Source organism: Dasypus novemcinctus, chromosome 9, assembly GCF_030445035.2.
Source record: "Dasypus novemcinctus isolate mDasNov1 chromosome 9, mDasNov1.1.hap2, whole genome shotgun sequence".
Taxonomy (NCBI): domain Eukaryota; kingdom Metazoa; phylum Chordata; class Mammalia; order Cingulata; family Dasypodidae; genus Dasypus; species Dasypus novemcinctus.
Genome location: NC_080681.1, coordinates 94,036,639 through 94,064,458, shown reverse-complemented (window position 1 = coordinate 94,064,458; position 27,820 = coordinate 94,036,639). Strand labels below are relative to the sequence as shown.

General features: G+C 38.3%; 1 protein-coding gene across 6 annotated transcripts; it reads left to right on the top strand.

Annotated features, from left to right (window-relative positions):
- The first annotated feature begins 5,477 nt into the window (after positions 1-5,477).
- Positions 5,478-22,455, top strand: LOC101424237 (zinc finger protein 684). 6 transcript variants are annotated; one of them, XM_058303814.2, is made up of 6 exons: positions 5,478-5,679; positions 6,595-6,737; positions 8,093-8,131; positions 11,838-11,964; positions 12,276-12,371; positions 16,569-22,455. In XM_058303814.2, exons 3-6 carry the CDS (start codon positions 8,117-8,119, stop codon positions 17,558-17,560), a joined length of 1,230 nt encoding a protein of 409 aa, XP_058159797.1. In that variant the 5' UTR covers positions 5,478-5,679; positions 6,595-6,737; positions 8,093-8,116; the 3' UTR covers positions 17,561-22,455. The 6 variants fall into 6 exon arrangements, with proteins under 6 accessions (XP_058159797.1, XP_058159795.1, XP_071073627.1 ...); XM_058303812.2 differs by having other exon boundaries at positions 5,502-5,679; positions 12,273-12,371; XM_071217526.1 differs by having other exon boundaries at positions 5,502-5,679; positions 11,813-11,964.
- Positions 22,456-27,820: the final 5,365 nt, after the last annotated feature.

Sequence of the window (27,820 nt, the reverse complement as noted above, 5' to 3'; positions counted from 1 at the left end):
GTGTACTGTTGGTGGGAATGTTAAATGGTGCAACCACTGTGGAAAACAGTTTGGCAGTTCCTCAGAGAGTTAAGATAGAATTAACAGGTGACTTGACATTTCCACTTATAGGTATATACCCAAATGAATTGGAAGCAAGCACTCAAACGGATATTTACACACCTATTTTCATAGCACCATTACAAGAGCTAAAGCATGGAAGCAACCCAAGTGTCCATCAAAAGATGAATGGAAAAAATGTGATATGGTATATACATACAATGGAATATTATTCAGCTATAAAAAGGAATGAAATTCTGATACATGCTATAACATGGATGAACCATGAAGACACCATGTTGGGTGATATAATCCAGACACAAAAGGACAAATATGGTATGATCTCACTTCTAGGAAACAATTAGAATATGCAAATTCATAGAATCAGAAATTAGAATAAAGGTTACCAGAGGCAAGGTTTGGGTTTAGGGTGGGGAATGGAGAGTTAATACTTAGTTGGTGTACCACTAATTTTTTTCAATCCATAGAACTAACTATACAGCACAAAGAGTGAACCCTAATGTAAACTATAGACTATAGTTAATATAATAATGGTTCATAAAGTATAACAAATATATCACACTAATCTAAAATGTTAAGAGGGAATACTGCATATGGGGGGTTATATGGGAACTCTGTACTTAACTGCATGTTTTTTTCTGTAAACCTACAACTGTTTTAAAAATAAATTTTTTAAAAGTGGAAAATAAATGTTGGAGAGGATGTGGAGAAATTGGAACTCTTGTGCATTGCTGGTGGGAATGTAAAATGATGCAGCCAATTTGAAAAAGTTTGGTGACTCCTCAAAAAGTTAAATATAGAATTACCATACAACCTGTGTGTTAGAGGAAGGAAAGAGAGTTGAGAGGTTTGTGGGACCCAGAGAAGCAAGACCCTGGGCCAGACAAGCCCCCAGAGAAGAATGGCTACATGAGGCATTTATAAAATGTATATTCTATGAAAGAGGAAAAGGAAAGGGAGGAATCAAGGATGGCTTCTGGGTTGTTTGTTGTTGTTTTTTGAGTAACAGTGGATAATGCTGTGTTTATTCATCTGGGAGAAATGCTAGTTTGTGGCAGGAATGAAGAGTTTAGATTGGATACATTAAGTTGGAGATGGCTCTTAGATATCCAAGGGGAAATTTCAGGTAAGCATATAGATTTAGGGGAGTTGAAGGGAGAGGTGAGGACTAGAGATATAGTTGTCAATCACTATCAAATAAAAGTATTTAAAGCCAAGGGACTGAATGAGAGCATTTGCAGAGAGAAAAACTTAGAAAAAGCCCAACGCCAAACCCTTGGGCATTCCAACATTTGAAGGTGGAACAGAGGAAGACTATTCAGTAAAGGAAATAGAAAAGTAGTCCAGTGAGGTGGGAGAAACTACCTGCATGAGATGTTCTAGAAACCAAGAAAAGGAAATACTTCAATTTTGTTGAATGCTATTGAGGTCAAATATGAGAACAGAGAGAGTCTGTTTGATTTATCAAGTGGAACTTCACTGGTAACTTGAAAAAAACAGTTTTAGGCATATAGCCCAGGTCAAGAAGTTCAACTGGAGTGAACTGAGGAGAGAACTGGAGGTAAGAAAATATAGGCAGCTGAGTTACCTCCTGAAAACCTCTTTATTACTCAAATGTGGCCTCTCTCTAAACCAAACTCTGCAAATAAACTCATTAACTCCACCCCCCGCCCCCTTCCATATGGAATTCTTGGAGATGAGCCTCCCTGACACCAAGGGATTATTACCAAGCATTAACCAGCGATCCATTTGGAAAAACACTTTGACCAAAAGGGGGAAATATTAAATAAAACAGTTGTTTTTCTTTAAGGTTTATTTATTTCTCCCCCACCCTCACTCCCCCTGTTGTCTTCTCTCTGTGTCCATTCGCTGTGTGTTCTTCTGTGTCTGCTTATATTCTCATTGGGCGGCCCAGGGAACCAATCCTGGGACCTTCTGGAGTGGGAGAGAGGTGGTTACTCTCTTATGCCACTCAGCTCCCCTATTCTGCTGTCTTCTTACTTTCTCTCCTCTGTGTCTCTTATTGCATCATCTTGCCGCACCAGCTCTCCAGGTCAGCCAGCACTCCTGCGCAGGGCAGCTTCCTCGCAAGAGGCGGCATTCCCACACAGGGCAGCACTCCTGTGTGGGGCTGCATTCCTGCATTGGCCGGAACTCTGCGTGAGCCAGCTTGCCCTCACCAGGAGGCCCCGGGCATCCAACTGTGGACCTCCTATATGGTAGATGGGAGCCCAATTGATTGAGCCACATCCATTTCCCAAAACAGAGTTTTTATGGCTAAGAGATTTCTAAGTGAATCAGGAGGTCATTCTTGAGGTTATGCTTATGCTGTTCTCTGCCACAGTAAACAAAGCCTCAAATAAAAATGCTCCCAAGGGCTTTAGGGATGTCTGGACACCATGGGCAAGCCACACAGCCTCATGAAATAATATTCCTTGGTGGACCCTATCTGGAAATATATACGAAAATCTATGACATATTTATACTCATAATTCCCTTAATCATGATTCTTCTACTTTTATTTGAAGATATAATTTTCAGTATACCTGTTAAATATATCTGAGTCTTAAATCTTTGAATTGTTCATACGACTGTTGAGCCCTGAAACCTCGCAGAGTTGTGGCCAACTCCTACTCTCCACTTCTTTGGGCTTTCCTTGGACAACTAACAAAACGACGATGATGGACAAGTCCCCAAAACAAGGAGTATCTACAACTGCAAGCAAAACATTTCCTTTTATCTGTTCCATAATATCTAAGTCCCCTCTCAGCCTGAAGCAGAAAGGATATGATCCCAAATACCTCAAGACTGAGGAATGAGGGAAACAGATGTGGCTCAAGCAGTTGGGCACCTGCTTCCCACATATGAGATCCCAGGTTCTGTTCCTGGTACCTCCTGAAGGGACAAGAACAACAAACAAACACGTACCAACTCAGGGAAGCTGATGTGACTTGGTGGTTGAGTGCCAGCTTCCCACATACAAAGTCCCAGGTTCAGTCCCCAGTCCCTGCTCCCGGTACCTCAAATTTGTAACATTGTTATAAAGATTGTGGTTGCCAGCAGTTCAGAGTGGAGGGGGAAGGATGAATAGATGGAATACAGCATTTTTAGGGCAGTGAAACTATTCTGTAATATACTGCAATGATGGATACATGACATTATACATCTGTCAAAGCCTATAAAATTGTGCTTCATGAAATGTAAACCATAATGTAAACTATATACTTTTGTTAGTAGCAATGCTTCAATATTGGTTCATCAATTGTAACAAATGTACAATATACTAATATAAGATGTTAATAATAGGGGAACTTTGTGTGTGTGGGTGGGTGTGTATTGCGTGTGTGCAGGGAATTATATGGGTACTCCCTATACTTTTGGTGTAATTTTTCTATAAATTAAAACTTCTCTAAAAATAAAGTTTATTATTTAAAAACAACAAAAAGAAAACATAGGTAGCAGCAATTAACTCTTTTTTAAAAAAGATTTTAAAAATATATTCCCCCCCCTTATTGTTAGCACTTGCTGTCTGCTCTGTGTCCATTCAATGTGTGCTCTCTATGCCTGTTCATCTATTTAAGAGGCACTGGGCACTGAACCTGGGACCTTCCATGTGGGAGAGAGGCGCTCAATTGCCTGAACGACCTCAGCTCCCTGCTTTATTGTGTCTCTCATTGTCTTTCCCCTTTGTGTCTCCTTGTTGTGTCATCTTGTGTCAGCTCACCATGCCTGCCCATAGCACCAGCACGCTGTCTTGCTCCTCTTCTCCGTGAGGCACTGGGTACTGAACCCAGGACTTCCTATGTGGTAGGCAGGAGCTCAATTGCTTGAGCCATATCTGCTTCCCTAACAACTCTTTAGAGAAATTTTTCTGTGAAGGAAAGCTGAAAACTGGAGCAACTGTTGGAAAAGTCAAAAAGAATTTTTTTAACAATAGATAAAAATATGTCTTTATGACATTGAAACTTCAGTAAAGCCAATCACTATTAACATCAAGTGGACTTTTAATCCCATTAAGTGGACCTTAATCAACTGGGCAGTAGTACTCCATTTACTTAATCCACTCACTCTCCCATGTTACTATATAACTAACATTTGATAGAGTCTAAGATGCCATTGATTGTAGGATGAGTGATTATTTTATGTATCATTAAGAAAGAAAAATGCTGCCAGTTAAATGATGGCAGGCAATTATTGCAAGATAGCAAGTTCACATTTGTGGAAATATGAAAAGTATATTAGAATCAATGTAGGGAAGCGGCTGTGGCTCAAGCAATTGACCTCCTGACCAATGGAGATCCTGGGTTCAGTTCCCAATGCCTCCAAAAAAAACACACCAAAGATAAGCACACAATGAAAAGACAGCGCAAACAATGAGAGTGTGGAGAAATAAAATCTTAAAAAAAAAAACCAATGTTATACGGTATTATCTTTTCTCTCCTCATTCCTCCAGTACCTTCTCCTATCTTCATTTTCAACTTCCTGTTTTGCTGAAAACCCACTCAGAAGAGGACATCCTCATCCCACTACCAAAGTCTGTGCACCTGCCTGTATCTGGACCTATATACTCTTCCTCTTTTTTTATTTCAATGGATGAATTGCTTACTTTCCTACTCAGAAATGATCCCTCCAGTTGTGTACTGCATTCCACCCCTAATCTCCTATTCAATGACTGCTCCTGCAACTATCCTGTCTCTCCTGTATTATCAATTTTTCCTGTCTACTGTATCATTTTAATTAGGATACAAGCATGTTCTATACCCTCTTCCACCTTTAAATTAGAGAAAAAAAAAAATCTCAACCCAAAATCCATATCCAACTACAGCCTTATTTTTTTTTTTGCTCATCTTAAAAGCAAAACTTTTTAAAATCTTAAAAGTGTTGTTTACATTTGCTGTGTCCACTTCTTTCCTCCCACTCTTATCAAACTTCCTCCACTTGGTCAAAACCGCATGTGTCAATGTGAACTTCATGTTGCTAAATCCAATGATCAATTCTTAGGTCTCATTTTACTTGACCTGTCAGCAAGTTTTGCAAACCTGATCGCCCCCCGCCCCCCTTCTTGAAATATTTTCTTCGCTTGGTTTTGCAGATCCAAATTATCCTACCTTGTCCATCTACCTCACGGATCGTTTCTTTCTCCGTCTCATTTCTCATTTCCCTGCCCTAAGCTATTGCTTGATAGAAGAAACCCTACTGAGTAAGGATAAATTATTCTCTTAATATACTGCTGGTTTCGGTTTTCCAATATTTTTAAGTTCTGATGTCTATCTCTTTAAACGAAATTATATTTCCCTTTTAAAAACGAAGGCGGTCCTCTCTGTAGCCCCGGAGATACCAACCCTGGAATCTCCCCCTAAAGAGGCAGAAACTTATGACGACTTCCGGAAACCGGCCCCACCGGCCCTCCGTGAAATGTAGTTTCTGGGTGGCCTACACCCGGGAGGACCCTGGGAACTCTAAGGAGGCAGTTACTTCCGCCCACGCGCAGTGGGGTAGTAGCCGATATTCTGAGGTTCTCAGGCGGTACCTGCGGGAGGTGAGATCGTGTGGTGTTCCTTTAGTCTCCGGGCACAGTAACCTGATCCCCGGGTTAGAAACGAAGCCGGGAGCGAGTCGGTGAGTGTCAGGTGTGGCTCTGCAGGACTTGGAAAATGTCAGGAAGGGAGGAGAGAAAGGCGAGGACTGGTCTGGGAGTTTATCCGGCCGAGGATAAACATCACAACCCCCTCGTGCGGTGACTTAGCGGTTGGGTGTATATCTGTTCAACCCTAGACTGGTTCAGAAAAAGCAGAAAGCATGGCTCCTGCTGGCCCTGGGCGAGTTACCAAGCTTTGGCAGGCTGTTTGCATCCCTGGCCTTGTAGATAAAGGTTGTGGTGTAGGAGTCTGTGCAACCAACCAGCTATACCTTTCCCGATTGCAAGAACATCGTTGTCCCTATCCTAGCCCGCGAGGAAAGTTTAAGCCATATCAAGGGAGCCGGGAAGAAAACATTTCTAGAGAAACTACTATCATTAGGGTGTTTTTACAGCAATCATCTGAAGTAAATATTTCTATTTCGCATATGAATTAACTGAAGCTGAGAGAAGGGAAATTACTTGCCTGCTTCTAAGCGGAAGAGCTGAGATTCGTACCTACATAGGTGGTGTTTTGTTTTGTTTTGTTTTTTAGGAGGTATTGGGGATTTAACCCAGGACCTCAGGGATGGGAAGCGGGTGCTCAACCACTTGAGCTACATCTGGTCCCCCATAGGTTTTTGTGGAAGGGGGTGATCTGAGCATGGCCTGACCCTTTCTCTGTGACCCACGAATGAACCCAGTGCTTCAGACCAGCATAGGGTGGATGATGAATGGGCAGACACCATCCTTGGGCACCGTCATCTGAAGCACATCATCTAGTCGATAGCGGTCTACTAGGTGTATTCTTTCCCTTTTTGCCCTGAGCATTCACAAAACTTGCTTGGCTAAAGTGTCTGCTTTATGGCACCTGGCCAGCCCCAACTCTTTACCCCCACTATATCTTTTCCTGGCAGGGAGGGAAGCAGCGTCCTTTCCTGCAGCACAAGCACAAGAAGGGTGCGAGCATACCATCTCCCGGCATAGGCTGCAGAGAGAGACCTGCTGGCCATGGGGGACACTCACTACTGAAGCTGACCTTGCTCTGCCTCTTTTCTATGTGAGTAAAGCATTATCCATCCATTGCCTGTGTGGGTTATGCTTTTGTTGGGGACCCCAACACCTGCAAGCCATGGAATGGGTTGAGATCCTCAGTGCTTCTGATGACAGGCATTATTCTCCTTGCTATTCTTCATGACATAGAACTCCTCCCCTGGAGGTGTTAACAGTTGTCTCTTCCCTGACGGTGTTCTCCAAATTTCATTCTTTTTTACAACATGATACCCTGCCCAAAACAAAGCGTTGGGTTTGTTCTCCTTTTGAAATATTTAAGTAAGTTTGATTATGTGGTCATTTTTTTTTCAGTTTCTTAGTATACTAGGGTTCTCCAGAGAAGCAGAACTGAGATTTATTATAAGGAATTGGCTCATGCCACTGTGGGAGCTGGCAAGTCCAAGCTCTGTAGGGAAATTCTGGAAATTCTGCTAATGGTAATGCTGTAGTCCCTAGTCCAAATTCCTCAGGGGGTCTGGCTGACTGGTAATTCCAACAAAAGCCACTATCGAAGTTGAGGTAGAAATTCTTTCTGACCTCTGAAATCCTCAATTTTGGTTTTAAAGACCAACTGACCGAATGAGGAGACTCCCCACATTGCTGAGGACACTCGCCTTTCTTGATTGTAGATATGATCAATTGCAGATGCAAATACCATTTATGAAATAACCTCACAGTAACAAGTAGGCTTGACCAGATAACTGGACACCATAGCCTAGCCAAATTGACACATGAAATTAACCATCACTCTTGGTATATCTGCGAGTCTTCCAGTAGAGACTGTTACACACTGAACTGCGAATCTCTGTTGCACATTTTACCCTTTCTAGGGCCCCAGCAGTGCTGGTTAGAATTTCAGAAGACCCAAATTGGGTTATAGAGGATGTGAGGTCCAAGAGACAGAGAAATGAGTTTGAATCTTAAGCTGAAAACTCCAGCTTAAAAAAAAAAAAAAGGTATTGGAACCAGGAAGGCCCATCCTAATTTGAGATCTCTTCCAGGAAGGATAATTTCTAGAGTTACTGAGCTTCACAGACCAGGCTTTTAGTCTTTTTTATTTCCTTAGAATAAATTTTAGGGGGAAAAAAAATCTCTACTTCAAAGGTTAGCAACTTCTATTAGATCAGTAGGTCAGAATTGTACACTTTACTTGTCCAAGCTGCATATATTCATAACAGAGTCATAAATAGAAATTGGTGCTTATAGAATATAGACTTTTCTGACTTGCTAGAAAAGTTATTCTCCCATTGGATGGTAAAATTTCTGAAGCTGTGATGTGGGTACTTCTAATATAGAGGTTTCTACATTGCAGACTTGGCTTCTCATATCTTTCTGTTCTTTTCCCCATTTCTACTCTCATAGATCTCTGTCCAAGAGCTATAGAGAATGATCGACTTCCAGGTAAGGTAGTCATCCATCTATTTATTTAGTCTTTTAAATCTCCCCAAAATAATATTATAAAAAAGAAGTATATAAATAGACGTGGAAAATGTAAACAGAAAGAAGCTCAATATACCCAGGTCATAGGATCTGCACACAGTTGGAATAAATTTGAGATGCATATGTATACCTGATCTTCCTAGCAATCATAGAAAATGAATACCTAGTCAGTTTAAGTATTGGCATTGTCTTTGAAGATGAAAAAATGTAATTCCCTAGATAAGTTTATCCTGGTACATTTCTCTGAAGAAAATACCTTCTAATGAGTTTTCATATGGATAATGTAGGGAACAGCAATCATAGCAACAACCCTGTGATAAACATAACATCAGTTTCCTGTGAATTTCTTGGAATGTTCCCTGACTCTTAACACTCCTTAGGAAAAGCAAAGTGCCAAACAGCACTAAATGAACTCAGTTTGTTTAGTACAGGTATATAGCCTTTTTAATATCCACCTGATTCTATAAGTAAACCTTATACTTTTTCCAAAATTTCTAGCTATTTTTGAGCATTTTCCACATAAATTTTTAAGGCAGTTTGTCAAGGTCCATCAAGTAGCCTATTAAGTATTTTTACTAATCACATTAAACATGTAGATTAATTGGGAGAGAAGTCATAAATTTTTAATGAGTCCTCTCCACTTATTAAGTTTTTCTTGTAGTTCTTCATTACAATTTTATAGATTTCTTACTGTAATTCTTGTATATTTCATATTATGTTTATTTTTACATATGGCAAGTTGCTATTGGGAATGAAATAGATCTTTTTTCTTCATTAATTTTCTAATTGGCTATTCTGGTGTATAGGAAAATATAGATTTATGTATGTTGACCTTATGTCCAGTCAACTTACAGAACTCATCTTGGACCCAAGACTTTTTTAGTTGATTCTTAGCTTTTCCAGGTAGACAATCATACACTCTGCAAATGGAGGTTTGTCCCCTTCCAGTCCAGTATTTATAGCTCCCTTTTTTTTCCTTTTCTTATTGCAATTGCCAGAACTTCAGTAACTACAATTTTGAATTATAATTGCTAACCAAAAATCTTTTCTTGCCCCAAATTTAATGGACATGCTTCCAGTGTTTCACCATTTCCTCTTGTATTCTGGTATATATATATATATAGTTTTTGCTTTTTGTTTAAATCAAGGATTTTAAGCTTGTGAAGACTTTCATAAATTGGGAAATTTTTTTCTCATATCCTTTTTTTATACTTATTAATAAAATCATATACCCTTTCCTTCTTTAATCTACCAGTTTAGAGAATTTCTAATACATTTCCCAATTTCTATTTCCACTGCTATATCAGGATTAACAACTTTATTCTTAAAGAGCCAGATAATATGTATTTTTAGGCATGAAGGTCATACAACCTCTGTCACAACTGCTCAACTCTGCCCTTAAGCTTAAGTAAATGAATGCATGTAGCTGTGTTCCTGTAACATTTTATTTACAAAATATAGCTCTTGGGTTGTAGTTTGCTGACCCCTGCTCTATATGGTCTTAACTATCTCTTTTGTGATAGATGAGTAGCCACATGCCTTTAATTTCAGTGGTTTTAATATTTACTTATATACATGATTCTGGCTTTATGGTTCAGAGGATATATTTATCGTATTAAAAAATCTATGTGTTCCTATTTAATTATGCTTATGTGGTATCTGGCATGTAAATCTTTCATAGCCCCTGTAACATCTTATTGCCCTTAAATATTTACTTTATTGGGTCTACTACATTGTAAGATTTCTATGGTCAGAAATAATTTTATTCCTTTTGGTATTATTAGGTACAGTGACACCTATTAGTACGGTGTCTAATAGGTCCTTATTAAATATTTCTTAAGTGAATGAATGAAGATTATATAAGAGATACAATTCACAGATCACACAGGTCACAAAATTTACCCAAAATGTACAATTAAATGGTTTTTAGCATATTCACAGGGTTTTGCAACTATCACCACTAATTTCAGGACATTTTTTTCTCCCCCAAAAAGAAACTCATACGCATTAGCATTCACTTCCTATTCCTCTTTCCCCAGCCCTAATTCACTTTCTGTTCCTATGGATTTGCCTGTTCTGGACATTTCATTCAATGGCCAAACAATATGTGGTTGTTTGGGTCTGGCTTCTTTCACCCAGCACAACATTTTCAAGATTGATCCATATTGTAGCATGTGTCAGTACTGCATTCCTTTTTTGTTGCTGAATAATATTCCATATATGGATAATCTGTGTTTTGTTTATTCATTCATCTATTGATGGACACTTAGGTTGTTTCCACTATTTGGCTACTATGGATAATTCCTGATATGAACATTTGTGGACAGGTTTTTATGTGGACCTTTATTTTCACTTGTCTTAGATATATAACTAAGAGTAGAATTGCTGGGTCATATAGTAACTTTATATTCAACATTTTGAGGAAGTGCCAAACTGTTTTTCCAAAGAAGCTATACCATTTTGCAACCCCATCAGCAATTTATGAAAGTACTGACTTCACATCCTTATCAACACTTATCGTCTGTCTTTTTAAATTTAGCCGTCCTAATAGGTATGAACTGATATCTCATTGCTTTTTTTATTTTTTAAATTTACGATTCACACACCATATAAACCATCAAAAGTGTACAATTAGTAGCTTTCAGTATAATCACAGAGTTGTATATTCATAACCACAATCATATGGGGTTTTTTTTGTTTTTTGTTTTTTTTTAAGATTTATTTATTTATTCATTTCTCTCCCCTTCCCCCCAACCCTGGTTGTCTGTTCTCTGCGTCTATTTGCTGCATCTTCTTTTGTCCACTTCTGTTGTTGTCAGCGGCATGGGAATCCCTGTGTTTCCTTTTGCTGCGTCATCTTGTGTCATTTCTCAGCGTGGGTGGCACCATTCTTAGGCAGGCTGCACTTTCTTTGGCGCTGGGCGGCTCTCCTTACGGGGCGCACTCCTTGCGTGTGGGGCTCCCCTACGCGGGGACACCCCTTCGTGGCATGGCACTCCTTGCGTGTATCAGCACTGCGCGTGGGCCAGCTCCACACAGGTCAAGGAGGCCCGGGGTTTGAACCGTGGACCTCCCATGTGGTAGACGGACGCCCTAACCGCTGGGCCAAGTCCACTTCCCAATCATACGGTTTTAATTTGCATTGTAATGTTGATCAGTGATGCTTGTCTTTTGCTTTGACCAAGTTCACAACAATTAATTCCTATGTTTTCTTCTAAAAACATATTGTAAAACATAAAGTTTTACAATTTTAGCTCTTACATTTAGGTCTCCAATCCATATTTAATTAATTTTTGTGTATGATGTGAGGTAGGAATCCAACTTCATTCTTCTGCACCTAGATATCCAGTTGTCTCAGCACCATTTTTTTTTCAAAAGAGTTTTATTTACAGTCTCCTGGGTGTCTATGTTCAGCACCATTTTTTAAAAAGATTTTTCTTTTATCATTGAACTGGCCTGGCATTGGTTGGATATTTTTATTATGATTTTTGTTTCTGTTTATTTCTATTACAAAGTATATATGTTTCTCATTCAAGGATATAGTTATTGTATACAACTTTCTGCAGCATCAGTAATGAATAGGATATGATCGTAAGAGACTGCCATGATTCTTTTCAAGTTGACTAATGATGTACGCTTTAGTTTGAAGATGAATATGCTGTTACAGGGATCAGTGACGTTCCAGGATGTGGCCGTGGACTTCACCCCAGAGGAGTGGCAGCTGCTTGATTGTGCTCAGAGGAACCTGTATTGGGATGTTATGTTGGAGAACTTTAGAAACCTAATCTCAGTGGGTAAGGACAGTGGGTAACTCTTTAGTATAACCTGGAGGGCACTACTACATGTGAAAGCCGTGAACATTCTAAAAGCTGTCAACATTCTGAATTTGGCCCTGAATTCATTGGTCAAGAGTAATAATCCCCTTTGGGTATCAAATAATCTGAATATGCTTCTACTTCCCAAGTGGAGGAAAAGGGTCTTTTCTATTCTTAAGCCTATTTGTCACCCTTTAAAGGCCATGAGACTCGAGGAGGCAGACCTGAGCTGTGAGGTAGTTGTTTGTCCCTAGCACTTTTTCCCTATTCTTTTTCTTTCCCACAAGCAGGGTGCCCAGTTACCAAAACAAAAGTGATCTTCAGGGTGGAGCAAGGACAAGAGCCATGGATGGTGGAGGGGGAGAACCCATGTTGGAGCTATCCAGGTGAGTGACAGAACATCAGATAGTGGAAGTTTTTGGAATTGAAATCCTGGTGGGTCTGTGAGGGACAGACACCTTTGACATACTTTCCAGGAAGCACCTCTTAAATGCCACAGACATTTGGAAGTGACTGGGTGCACTTGACTGAGCATCATCAGATCCCTAAATGATATCTTCATTTTTACTCTCTCAAGTGCTCTTTTTTCTTTGCACAGTGTCTTTTTTTTTTTTTAGATTTATTTTTATTTATTTCTCTCCCCTTCCCCTCCCCCCATTGTTTTCTCTCTGCGTCCATCTGCTACATGCTCTTCTGCGTCCGTTTCCATTATCAGGCAGTACTGGGAAACTGTGTCTCTTTTGTTGCATCATCTTGCATGTGTGTGGTGCCACTCCTGGGCAGGCTGCACTTTTTTCACATGGGGCAGCTCTCCTTGTGGGGCGCACACCTTGCGTGTGGATCACCCCTACATGGGAGGCACCCCTGCGTGGTATGTTACTTCTTAGTGCGGCAGCACTGCGCATGGGCCAGCTCACCAAATGGGTCAGGAGGTCCTGGGTATCGAACCTAGGACCCTCCATGTGGTAGATGAATGCTTTATCAGTTGAGCCATGTCTACTTCCCTGCACAGTGTCTTAGTTTGCTAAAGAGGCCATAACAAAGTGCCACCAACTAGGTGGCTTAAACCGACAGAAATTTATTGTCTCACAGTTCTGGAGGTTAGAAGTCCAGAATCAAGGCATTGGCAGGGCTGTGCTTCCTCTGAAGTCTGAAGGGCTGGTGGTGGCTTGCTTGCAGTATATGGCGTTCTTTGGCTTGTGGTTAACTCAATTTCTGCCTTCATCATATGGCCATCTTCTCTCTATCTCCTGACTGTGTTCTAATTTCCTCCCCTAATAAAACACCTGTCATGTTGGATTAGAACTCTCCCTGATCCTGTTTAACCTCATCTTAACTAATGACATCTTCAAAGAGCCTATTTTCAAATAGTGTCACATTCAAAAGACTGGGAGTTGGGATTGAACATATCTTTTGGCAGGGACACAATTCAGTCCATAACACTCAGCTTTTATACGGAGGGATGTCCCTCTCCTCTCTCCTCTGGATCACCTCATTGCTTGTTTTATTTATGTCCTTGCTTTATTCTTTTTTCTCTTAATTCTTAAAATCCTCATTTTCCTTGCCTGTTCAACATGATCACAGATCGTTCTCTATACAGTTAGTCCTTGTAGTCAAGTCAGAGTGTAGAATTCAGTCTTGCTTCACCAATCACTATTTGTCTAACCTTGGGAAAATTATTCTGTAGCACAGTTTTTTATTTATAAAATATGAATAATCTTAATCCTTATCTCTCAGTACTCTTATAAAGCTTATATGAGATAAATGCAGAACACTTCAAATAGTTGACAGAAAATATTTAGTATATGTTAGTTATTTCTACTATTTAAAAATTTTTAGTAACATCATGGTCTAACTATTATTATTGGTTTTTTTTATTCCTTTTCTTGCATCATATTCGAAATATATCCCACCTTGTTCATCTGTAGTCTTAGTGCTAACTTGGGGTATCTACCTTCTAGTGCATCTTTCTGCTTCTTCTGTTAATATTGATGTCTTTCTAAATTCTCCTCCAACTTTTAGTTGATTCCTCACTAATCTGTTCTTTTTCTCATTGCTTATTCACCTTCTGCTTCTTACCTTCTCTTTGACCTCTGCAGACTTGTTTGTTTTATGCCCTCTCCAGCATCTTTATCTCACCAATTTTCTATCCCATAATTTTACCTCATTTGATCTTTTTCTCTATTTTTCATAATTACCCATTTTTTATATTCTTCAACCTTCACCGTTTTCTTTACAATAAATGATAACTATTGGCCTCTGCTTTGCAGTCTCAAAATGACTTTGGTAAACAATTTGTTTTTTCTCTTACAAGTTTCTCCTTAAGTATTATAATTTATAGCCTATGTGCTCAACTGTTAGTTTATCCAAGACTGATTCTACATGAAGTTTTCCTTTCCACAGAGACCATAAAAGAAGAGTTTCAAATGATTAAGACCCAAATAAGTATATTTTAGATCACCTGGAATCCCAATTTCTGATATAAACCAAATACATTTCAGCTCCTGATATTGTGCCTGAGCTATGTTCCTATTTTGCCATTCCATTCTATTTTCTGATTCATCTTAGATGTTTCTGCAAAAGTTTCCAAATTTTTCCATTTTTCTAGTCTGTCTCCTGACAAATAAATATGTTGTTCCCTTATAACTTTATTATAATATTTAAATGTCTTTTAAAAGCCTTCTATAATATGACCCCATTTGCTTTTTCACCATTATCCATATTATGTCTTGAGAGTTCAGTTTTCTCCTCTTTCATTACTCCAGCCTAGATTACTCTCTACCTTCTTCGAATTCCCATCTCAGCTCTACTATGACTCTACCATGGAAATTTAATGTATATTATTCTGGGATTTTTTTTTTTTTAATAATCTTTGTGCCTTTTAAGGCTTGTTCTCTCATAATAATATCCTGAAGAGAAAATCCTATATAATTTTTTCCTTGCACTGTTGGTGAGCCATTTGCTGAAAGAAAGCAGAAATCCATTACCATTTCCCAGGTGTGTAAATTGTAGTCGAAAAGACAAAATATAGCCATATAAAATATTTTTAAATTTGAGAAGTGAATGAGAAACATTTAATACACATTAATGTAGCTGTTTTTTCCCAGTAACTTGTTAAAATGAATAGTATAGGCAACAGTGACTATCTTAGAAATTCAGAGAAAATAAAGTTTAAAATAGTATGTAAAGATTGGAGAAGTTTTTTGTTAGTTTATTTTTGTTTTCACTTTTTTGAGATCATGGATCAGTGGCTTCTCCCTGAAAGAATATCTACATACTTGAGAGGAGAAGATCGGTGAGGGAAGGCAAGTTAAAGCAGGGAAGGAACATGACCAAAAGATTGAAGTTATTTAGGAATCTAGAATGCCTGGAACAGAAGGTGTCTGTTGAGGGCTAGTGGAATGCATTCTTAGATGCCATGAGTGAATTCATGTCTTTTATACTTTTATGTATCAGGTTGAATATCCTGAATTTTTCAGTTGAGCTACATCCTGAGTTGGGTAACACAGGATGCTGCTTCCCACTGGTTAAAGTAGAGAAGAAAGAAGAAAGGAACCAAATCTCCATGCTTAGAACCACTTTGTAAAGAAATGTGTGCTAATGGTCTTAATTCACTTCTCAGTCACCTCCACAGAGAAGAATAAAGCATGAAGCAAGAGGCCAGGAATGTTAGACATGAAAAGAACTTCAGGAGTGGGAAATTTTTAACTGTCCCTTACCCCAATTTTTTTTTTTTTTAAATGGAGCAATGGATTTGGAATTCTTAGAGTTTTGAGGATAGAAGTGAAAAGAGTGTGACTTCAAGGAGCAAAGCAGCTTTCTGGGGACTGGTTTGTTAGGCAGATTGAAATTGATACAGAAACAGTACTCATCAAAGCCTGAATAATACAACTGTTATTCAGGAGGATACAGAAGCTGTGCCTGGACTAAGAATAACTGCTGGACATTTGTGTTTTTTGGCTTACAAGTACATGTAAGAATAAATCCTAACTATAAGCAGAGATGGAGACCTATCTGTTGATGTGGCTCAGCTGTGGTTTCAGTGGGGTTAGAGAGGGTTGGAGATACAGGAATGTTCTTAAAGGGAATTGACATTGCAGAGGATAATTAAGGAAAAAGAGAAGTGAATGAGTGGACTAGGGAGCTGTCCTAACATGGTGACCTAGGGATTAGGTAGTGAGGACTCTGACTCGGATTTGCCTCTTCCAAACCTAGTACATCCTCTGATATTTTCACTTAACTCCCTTGTCTCCTATTTACCTGGGTAGCCTATCCTTTAATTAGATCTTTATTGTTATATTATTATGGAAAACCCTGTATCTTGTTGAGCAATCTTTGGACTTCCTTAAACATTGAACCTTGTGCATACTTTATTGTCTTTCCACAAGTCACAAGTTAATCCATTTGTTCTAGTTAACTGTCATTTGTCCACTCTCTTTTTTTTTTAGTAGCTTTATTCTTAAAGCTCAGGATCAGGGCAAATACAGGATTTATGGGGGACTGGGTTTGAACTGGTAGAAGTTTCTTCTATAATATGTTGATGGAAAAATTAACTGGGAATGTTATATTGTACTCCTTTTTAGAATCTGACTACTCACCTGTTGATGAACCAGAGAAGCACCAAGAAAGTAAAGACAATTTTTTGAAGTCAGTTTTATTCATGTTCAATAAAATTCTAACTATGGAGAGACTCTACAGTTATAAGATGAGCACAAGTCTTAATAATCCTAAAAGACAAAAATCATATAAACGCAAATCATATGGGAAGAGTTTGCAACCTAATTTAGACTTACTTGATTATAATAGAAGTTATACTGGAGAAAACTCTTATGAATGCAATGAATATGGGAAACCCTGCAAAAAGAAGTTTCATTTCATTAGACATGAAAAAAATCGTACAAGAAAAAAAGCCTTTGAATGCAATGACTGTGAGAAAGCCTATAGCAGAAAGGAACACCTTATAACTCATCAGAAACTTCATAATGGAGAGAGACCCTTTGTGTGCAGTGATTGTGGGAAAGCCTATAGCAGGAAGGCACACCTTGTAACTCATCAAAAAATTCATAATGGAGAGAGACCCTTTGTGTGCAATGATTGTGGTAAAGCTTTTATGCATAAAGCACAACTTGTGGTCCACCAGAGACTTCACACTGGAGAGAAACCTTATGAATGCAGTCAGTGTGGAAAGACATTCACTTGGAATTCCTCTTTTAATCAACATGTGAAATCTCATACACTTGAGAACTCATTTGAATGTAAGGAATGTGGGAAGACCTTCAGGTATAGTTCATCCCTTTATAAACATTCTAGATTTCATACAGGGGAGAAGCCATATAGATGTATTGTATGTGGCAAAGCCTTTGGCAACACATCAGTACTTGTTACACATCAGAGAATTCACACAGGAGAGAAACCTCATGAATGCACTGAATGTGGCAAAGCCTTCATCAAAAAGTCTCATCTCCTTAGACATCAGATAACGCATACAGGAGAGAAGCCCTATGAATGTAACAAATGTGGGAAAGCATTTTCCCAGAAACCACATCTTATTGTACATCAGAAAATTCATACCTAATACTTAATTTAACGAATAGGAAGAAGCCTTAAATATTAGCCAAGTCTTATTAAGTAGCAGATAATTCATGGTAATCATGGAAATCAACAATGTGAATGAATTTGGAAGAGTAAATTCCCATAAAAAAGCAATCTTATAATGCTGATTATGTTCTGGAAATGACAGTAAACATTTTTCAGAAAGATCACAGAAGATACTGAATTATAAATAATAGAGCTTAGAAAGTAAGGATAAGTTAAATAATCAAGAGGTCAAGGTAAAAATCATGATTTTCCACTCCTGATTAAAAAATTTTTATAACATCAATTATAGAATTATGCAAATTTGAGTATAAAATTTATGCCTTATACATTTTGTCTATTGAAAGAGTTTCTTGGTAAATAGCGCCATTTCTCTTCCAATCCTAACAGTGGCATTTGTGTAATCAGTTTGGGAAAATGTGGTTTAATATGTGGTATGAAGTTATGTGATATTTTCATCCATTTGCTGGCACTTTTAATGGGCATGGCAGTTACTGAGTCTGAGTGTCCTCTTTAATTATAGAAGTGAAGACTTCTTATAAAACTTACAAAAATGTTTTCTTATGTATGTAAAACATAAAAACATAAAAAATTTTAAACATGGTACTGATTAAGGAAAAGAAAACAATTATATTCTTTATTACAGTAAATATTCAGAAAATTAAATTATTTAAATAAGTATGTAAATAAAACCTTTGCACTTCAGATATTCTGTGCTTTTTCATTGCTGTATTTACAGAAGATGTAAGCATAGCTCAAATAATATTTAACCGGGATATCATCTATATTTGAGTCTTTTAGGATGTCATGATAACTTTGCAACTTTCAGGGAGAGATTTTTTAAGTTTTATGGGTTTTTGTTTGTTTATATGTTTGTTTTAAAAGAAATCTGTACAAGTTTAGTTCCTAGGGGTGCTTGAAATTTTCCATATGACTAGCATGGCATCAAGTGAGTTATTCTGCTTAGCAACTTCACTTTGGAATGTAACAGTGTATAAACTCTTCATATTCTTTTAAGCAGATGAACCAACCATTATCTAACTATTTTAAGTTTTTATTGCTCTCCACAATACTACTTGGTAATATCAAAAGCCTTTATGCCTTCTCTTGAGTTGTGGCAAAACCCAGTTACAGCGTTGAGTTTGAATCTTAAATTCAGAAATCAAGCTATTTCCTTTTACGTTTAAGCCTAGTTAAAACTGCATTGCATTGCTGTTCTTTTATTAGCCATTTTTTGAAGCGTAATGTTGAATAGTGGCTATAAGTGAATGACAGTGCTTTATTCAACAAGCATACAAAAATCTAAAATAAGTCTTATCTTTCAAAGTTATTTTAGGAAACTGTTGGCTAATTTCACTTATGTAGTCATCCCAACAGTTTCTGAAACCTTTCTTTTGGAATTGTTTTCAGAATTTTCAGTTTTCCAGCCACAGAGGAAGATCTTAAAGTATTTATGGGCAAGAGACTTGCCTTTTTTCAACTCAGCTCTTTTCTCTCATTTCCTACATGCAGTTCTCATTTTGCCCTATTTAGCACTTAGTGTTCCCACCCTATTTTCTCTTTCCCTGGCCATGCACCTCATCTGTGCAACTTCAAACTTAAGTCTACAGGAAGAGGACAGCTTTTAGAAAGGGGTAGAGGACTTCATTGTTGCCAGCATGGTGTGAGATCCCCTGAAAGAGCAGTTTTGCAGGTCAGAGTGGCAAGAAACACATAATTGTCTATTCCAGTTTACTGGGAATATGAGAGAGCCAAGGAAATTTAATTGTAATTTATCAGAAAGCATGTAATTTGGGTTCCGTAAATTAATTTGCCCTCTGGCTTGAATGGGAGAAGTAATATAGTAGAATTGGTGTAAATGGAAAACAGTTAAAATTTATTTCCAATGCTGGACAAATACTAACTGCCAGCTAGAAAGACTCTGTCACAGACTTCATTCTCTTCTTAAGCTGTGCAAGATTTTAGCAAGAAGAAAGCCAAAACTCTATACTTAGTCCCATGGAAACATCTTAGATTACCAGAACCCCCTAGCATATTTGTGCTCATGGCTGAAGTAGCCATGCACAATCTAAGTGAGAAACCCCTTGATTTTTTTCCCACTTCTACAAAAAGATCACTCAAAAATGTCATCTTTCTCTTTTATTTATACAAAGATGAGAGAAAGGAACTTTTTTCCCAATGAAACAATTTGCTCTGATTATGTCATACATGCTCATTTTTTAAAATTATGCAAAAAAGCATAATGAATGATGGACTATAGTTAACAGTCCAAGTATGTGAACATCCTCACATGAGCTATAACAAATATACAATACTAATACATGATGTTAGTAATAGTGGTTTGTGGGGAAAATACACCAAATGTAAACTATGAGCTATAGTTATCAGTAATATTTTGATGATGTTATTTCATCATTTGTTAACAAATTTTCCACAACAATACAAAGTGTTGGTGGTGGGGTGATGTATAGGAATCCTGTATGTTATGCATGATTGTTTTATAAACTAATAACTTCTCTAATTTGAAAAAAAAAAAGTAGAGCAAAAAACAAAAACGTGAAATCCCAATTTCTTGGGGAAAAAACACATTTAGTGACCGTTTTTTCATCCATTTCTTTATCCCTATGTAAATGTATACTTTTAAAGAAATTGGATCATATCATATAAGTCTTTCAATTTTCAGGGTTTTTTTTTAACTTTTTTTGTACATTTAATAATTGAAAATATAACAAAATCTAAAAAGAAAACATAGTTGAATAAAAACATCCATTTCTCGGGAAACGGACTTGGCCCAGTGGTTAGGGCGTCTGTCTACCACATGGGAGGTCCGCGGTTCAAACCCCGGGCCTCCTTGACCCGTGTGGAGCTGGCCCATGTGCAGTGCTGATGTGGGCAAGGAGTGCCATGCCACGCAGGGGTGTCCCCCGCATAGGGGAGCCCCACGCGCAAGGAGTGCACCCCGTAAGGAGAGCTGCCCAGCACGAAAGAAAGTGCAGCCTGCCCAGGAATGGCACCGCCCACACTTCCCGTGCCGCTGACGACAACAGAAGTGGACAAAGAAACAAGATGCAGCAAATAGACACAGAGAACAGACAACCGAGGGAGGGGGGGAATTAAATAAATAAATAAATCTTTTAAAAAACAAACAAAGATAAAAAACATCCATTTCTCAAATGTACTGGATACATAAAAAAAATTGTTTTAATCATACAGTGTGTTACACAATATATTTGTCTCATAGTAATGCAATCATACAGTATTGCAGGTTTATTTTAATGCCACAGTCATGTGAGACAATTTAATAAAATTTCATATTTATAAATATCTCCTGTCAATTCTGTTTTCCTAGAGAACCATGACTAATAAAAGGAAGATCTGAGTTTAGGAGTCCTTGTGATGTTCTGGAAAAGGGTAAAGACAAACCTTAGGCCTCGTTAAGTAGAAGATGTAAAAAATTTAAGGGTAACTAAAAAGCATGGAGATAAAATGTGGAACTTAATACCCTAAAGAGGGGAATAACGAAAACTCTATAAATCCAACAGACAGCGGGAAAGTGAAAGTTGCCAAGAAAAGTTATGGTAAATAGAAAACAAAAATAAAGGCAGAATAAAATATATCAATAATCACATTAACTGTAAATGGGTTAATCTCATCTATGATGAATAAACTGGTGTGATATCTATACTTGTAGGACTTTGAATTTTTTATAATTACCTTTGCAAACTAAAAGAAGCTTTTTCTGAGAAAGATAGAACAGACAATTGCATGTTTCTTGACACCTTGACCTACAAAGCTGCTCTTTCAAGGGGATCTCTATACTGACAATAATGAAGTCCCCTATTGCCTAAAGCACAGTTTGGAGTTTCTAAGATGAGGGAAAGGAGCAGGGGAGAGTACTACTGGAATTGACCCATGTACCCACAAAAGACTTGTTCAGATCTTAATCTGCATTCCTGTGGGTGTGAACCCATTTGTAAATAGGACTTTGAAGATACTATTATTAGTTAGGGTGTGGCCAAACTGAATCAGGGTGGGCCTTAATCCATATGACTTGAGTTCTTATAAAGAGTGGAAATTCAGTCACACCATGAAGCCGGAAGTCAGAGATGTCAACGCGGCTCAAGAAGAAATGAAAAAATCATGTAGACTGGGGTTCAGGGGATCAGATTAAATGCCACTGACAGTTTATTGTCAAAGTTTTAGTATTTTTACAATTCCAAACAATGCTCTGTTTAGCAAAAAGACCCAAGCAACAGTATCATTAAAAACTTGGCAAACACTATGCACATTGATCTTAACATGTACCTACACAATGAGGAACAAGAAGTCACCGTATCCTTTCACTGACTTCTTTCTGAGCCATTTATTTCCATGCCAACTGCAAACATTTCTGTTTAAAGCAGTCATGTCAAGTATCCCAGCATGCTTTATGCTGGCTAATACTCCAACAAGAGAAAGCCATCGGACAAGAAAAAGGACATTACCATGTGATGGAGGCAGAGATGCAAATGAGGTAACTCCAAAGATTGTGGCAAGCCAGCACCTGAAAGCTACAGACTTCAGGAAAAAGCATGACCTATTGAGAACTTGATTTTGGACCTCCAGCCTGCAAAACTGTGAGACAAATGCTTGTGTTTAAGTGAACCCATTGAGGTGGCATAAGTAGCCTAGCAAACTAAGACAAATACCAATACCATATTTTTTGTACTTTGTTCAAAAAGTTTTTTGTTCCATGTTAAAAGTTATATGAATGGCTTCTTTGTATGTTGGTTACTGATTTAATGTGCAATTAGGTTCATTAATTTTTTCCTCTCTATATTCAATTTTAAGGTTTTGATTTTTTCTTTTTTATTTAATAAAATTTATTAATTTTTATCTCAGACTATGAAAAATTTCAAACATACACAGTATTACAAATTCCCATCCATGTACCTATCACCTCCTACAGCAATCAGCAATACAAGGTCCAACATATTTCTCCTATACCCTTTCCCAGTTCCCACTTACTCCCATATTATTTTTGAAGTGAATCTCAGGCACCAGATCATTTCATTTTTAAATACTTAAGTACTTATCTCTAAACATTAAGGATTCTTTTAAAAATACATGACTCCAGTGACATTATCTCTACTAATAAAATTTTATTTATAATTCATTAAAATAGTCATATATAAATATCCAGTTAGTACAGGCATACCTCATTTTTTAAAAAGATTTATTTATTTCTCTCCCCTTTCCCCACCCCCCACCCCAGTTGTCTGTTCTCTGTGTTTATTTGCTGAGTCTTCTTTGTCTGCTTCCGTTGTTGTCAGCGGCATGGGAATCTGTGTTTCTTTTTGTTGCATCATCTTGTCATGTCGGCTCTCTCTATGTGTGGCACCATTCTTGGGCAGGCCACACTTTCTTTCATGCTGGGTGGCTCTCCTTACAGGGTGCACTCCTCAAGACCCTTTATTGCCAGAGACCCAACAATATTGAAATTAGGTCAATTAATAAACCTACAATGGCCTCTAAGTGTACAAGTAAAAGGAAGTGTTGCACGTCTCTCACTTTAAATCAAAAGCTAGAAATGATTAAGCTTAGTGAGAAAGGCATGTCCAAAACTGAGAAAGGTAAGAAAAACTAAGACTATTGTGCCAAATGGTTAGCCAAGTTGCGAATGCAAAGGAAAAGTTCATGAAGGAAATTAAAAGTGCTACTCCAGTGAACACATGAATGATAAGAAGTGAAACAACCTTACTTTAGTGGTCTGGATAGAAGATCAAACCAGCCACAACATTCCCTTAAATGAAACTCTAATCCAGAACAGGCCTTAACTTTCTTCAATTCTATGAAGTCTGAGAGAGGTAAGGAAGCTGCTGAAGAAATGTTAGAAGCTAGCAGAGGTTGGTTCATGAGGTATAAGGAAAGAAGCCATCTCCAAAACCTAAAATTAGTGTAATGTGAAGCAGCTAGTTATCAGAAGATCTTGCTAAGATCATTGATGAAAGTGGCTACACTAAACAACAAATTTTCAATATAGACAAAGTAGCCTTCTATTGAAAGAAGATGCCATATAGGACATTCATATCTAGAGAGAAGACAAAGCCTAGCTTCAAAACTTCAAAGGACATGCTGACTCCCTTGTTAAGGACTAATGAAGCTGGTGGCTTTAAGTTAAAACCAATGCTCATTGACCATTCTGAAAACCCTAGGATTTTTAAGAATTATGCTAAATCTAGTCAGCCTGTGCTCTCTAAATGTGAGAACAAAGTGTGGATGACAGCATGTCTGTTTACAACATGGTTTACTTTGTCCACTGTTAAGAACTGCTGTTCAGAAAAAAAGATCCCTTTCAAAATATGATAGCTCATTGACAATGCACCTAAGAGCTGTGATGGAGATATACAGTGAGATTAATGTTGTTTTCATGCCTGCTAACACAACAGTCATTCTGCAGCCCATGGATCAATGAGTCATTTGACTTTCAAGTCTTGTTATTTAAATACTTTCATAAGGCTATTGTTGCCATAGACAGTGATTCCTCTGATAGATCTGGGCGAAGTCAATTGAAAACCTTCTGGAAAGGGTTTGCCTTTCGAGATGTCATCAAGAACATTCATGATTCATGGGAGGAAGTCAAAATATCAACCTTAACAGGAGTTTGGGAGACACTGATTCCAACTCTCATGGATAACTTTGAGAGGTTTAAGATATCAGTGGAGGCGCAAGGGTGTCCCCCGCGTGGGGGAGCCCCACGCGCAAGGAGTGCGCCCGTGAGGAAAGCCGCCCAGCGTGAAAAGAAAGTGCAGCCTGCCCAGGAATGGCGCCGCCCACACTTCCCGTGCCGCTGACGACAACAGAAGCGGACAAAGAAACAAGACGCAGCAAATAGACACCAAGAACAGACAACCAGGGGAGGGGGGGAAATTAAATAAATAAATAAATCTTAAAAAAAAAAAAAAGATATCAGTGGAGGAAATAACTGCAGATGTGGTGGAAATAGTAAGAGAATTAGAATTAGAAGTGGAGCCTGAAGATGTGACTGAATCTCATGATAAAATTTTAATGGGTAAGGAGTCACTTCTTATGGATGAGCAAAGAAAGTAATTTCTTGGGATGGAATCTACTCCTAGTGAAGAGGCTGTGAACATTGCTGAAATGACAACAAAGGCTTTAGAATACTACATCAACTTAGTTGCTACAGCAGCATCTGGGTTTGAGAGGACTGACTCCAAGTTTGAAAGAAGTTCTACTGTGGGTAAAATGCTATCAAACAGCATCGCATGCTACAGAGAAATCTTTTGTGAAAGAAAGAGTTGATCAATGTGGCAAATTTCATTGCTATCTTATTTTAAGAAATTGCCACAGCAACCCCAACCTTAAGCAAGGCACCACCTGATCAGTCAGCTGCTATCATCAGTAAAAAGATTATGACTTGCTGAAGGCTCAGATGATGGGTACCATTTTTCAGCAATAAAGTATTTTTAAATTAAGGTATGTATATTGTTTTTTAGACATAGTACTATTGCAACTTTATAGATGACAGTATAGTGTAAACATAACTTTTCTATGCACTGGGAAACCAAAAAATTCATGTGACCTATTTTTTGTAATAATCACTTTATTGCAGTGGTCTGCAACCAAACTAGCAATATCTCCTTGGTATGCCTACATGCCTTCTGGAACTCGTTGGAAATTCACCCTCTGTGGTGCTGAGGGATGCTATTCATAGTATGGTGTCTCACTGGAAGCAATCTACAAACCTCAATCTTGGGTGGGGGAAGAAGAAAGAGGATTGCCCAAGGAAGCTGCTAGCTGCTGGCCACCAAGCACAGCAGGAGCCAGGAACTGGTGAAGCTTCAAATACTGCAGGAGTTTGAGACACTCCACTATAAAACCAACATGGGGGGTGATGCTCAGGGAAGCTGCTGATCTGATTTACTGCTTCTGGTATAAACTGAGAGCCTTTGAGAAAAAAATTCTAAATAAGACTCAGTCCTGCAGCAAGGGTCAAATAAGGATGTGGCTGACACATAACTCATTAAAACCTCTAAATAGTTTTAAGATTTCTCAGAGAATATGCCCATTTAATGTTATGGTGCCCATGAATATTTTCAATTGGGTAAAAGACCTGGAGATGGGGAGGCAGAGTCTAAGGATATGAGCCTTCCATTGAAGCCTTATAGACTAAAAGTATATGAATTAAGATGAGAAAGAAAGATAGAGGGGCCTGGGACCAAGAAAGAAGATAAATGTAGTAAACATAAAAATTATGTTCAAAAAAGAATTGTGACTATAGATACCACTAGCTGACTGGAATCACACAGGCAAAAGTAATTAAGTTTTTGAGGCAATTATACTTCCTGAACCAAAAGAGACTGCAACTAGTCAAGACTTAAAACAACTCCTGGAGCCCCACATGTCCACAAGCAGAAATGGGCCAAGGAAGCTACCCAAGGAGGGTATATTCCCCAAAGGCCTTCAAAGATGTGGACAGCAGGATAACGGAAAAGAAAGAACTTCCCAGAGGGAGCACCAAGGGCAGTGAAGAATAATAAACGGTAGTGACCAATAGGGAACAAAAGCTGCCCCCAGAAAGGAGAAGCCAGTTCCAAACCAAAAGAAAAGAGTGTTGTATTCTGAATTACAAGGAACCATTTTTCATCTTTCATGGTGGGACTGTTTATCATGGCTGTTTGTTTTGTCTCTGTTCTACCATGTTTCAATACAGGTCATGTGAGGTGCAGACAATTTGTTTTAATTCACAGAAAGATCTTCAGATAAGGAGGAATCACATTTGGACTTGATAATAAAAGACTACCATTTATTACTTCCTTATTTTTAGACGACCATGCATTTTTTGGTCTTCTTTTTTTAATATTACATTAAAAAAAATATGAGGTCCCCATATACTCCCCACCCCCCTCACCCCACTCCTCCCCCCCCCCCCCCATAACAACAATCTCCTCCATCATCATGAGACATTGCATTTGGTGAATACATCTCTGAGCACCGCTGGACCTCATGTTGAATGGTCCACATCATAGCCCACACTCTCCCACATTCCACCCAGTGGACCATGGGAGGACATACAATGTCCGGCAACTGTCCCTGCAGCACCACCCAGGACAACTCCAAGTCCTGCAAATGCCTCCATATCTCATCTCTTCCTCCCATTCCCTACCCCCAGCAGCCACCATGGCCACTTTCTCCGCACCAATGCCACATTTTCCTCGATTACTAATCACAATAGTTCATGAATAGAATATCAGTAAGTCCACTCTAATCCATACTCTATTCCTCCATCGTGCATTACCCATAAATCCTGAACTTTAGAGTTTGTTACTGTAACTGGATGGGCATCGGAGTTTTCTTCTTTGGGGAGAGAGTGATTGTATTTAGTCTTCAGGAGTGCGAAGGAGTTAGCCATTGGTGACCACTGATTGTTAACGTACTCACCAAATATTTTTAGCTCTCAATCTTCTAGGTACACAGTAGGATTGAATTTCCTAGTTTCTTTGTGTTTGGATGGTGTCAAGGGATTTAATTCTGACCTATGAATTATAAACTAAAAATAAGTGTTACTCCTGGTCACAGCATTTAACTGTTACACACCCCCCTCCCATGGTACGCGTCAACATCCAAGATGGTGATTATGCTTCCAGTCTGTGTGTTGAGTTACCACAGGGAGCAGTCCCATGCTGTCTTACAATGAACATGTAGCAAGTACAAGAAATAAATCTTTGTTGTTTTAAGCCCCTGGGTTTTGAGGAGTGTGATAATTGAACTGTTGACCATGACCTCATTCAATCAATTCAATTAACTCAGTCAAATCTAATTAAACCAATGTATTCTAAAGACTTAAGACTAATTATCAGGAATGTATCTGAAAATATTCTCCCTAGTTTTACTAGTATCTCTAGTAAAATAAATAATTGTCTCTAACAGATTAACCTTAAAACAATCAGAATGCTGATTTTCCACAACAGGATGCTGCTTCTGGATTACTTAAATCCAATCACTTTATATCATTTTATCATATTCAAATTCTGGAGTGGGTATGATCAGCTTAGATTGGATAGCATGGTCACACCTGGGTAGGGGAGAAGGCAACCTTGATTTACATTACCACCAAGATCCCAAGTAAAAGGAACAGCATAGTCCACAAAGAAAAATAGGGTTCTGTTATGAAAAGAAGGAGGAAGTAGAACTCATTAGTCTGTTACATAACCTCAGTGCAATTATCAAAATCAAGAGA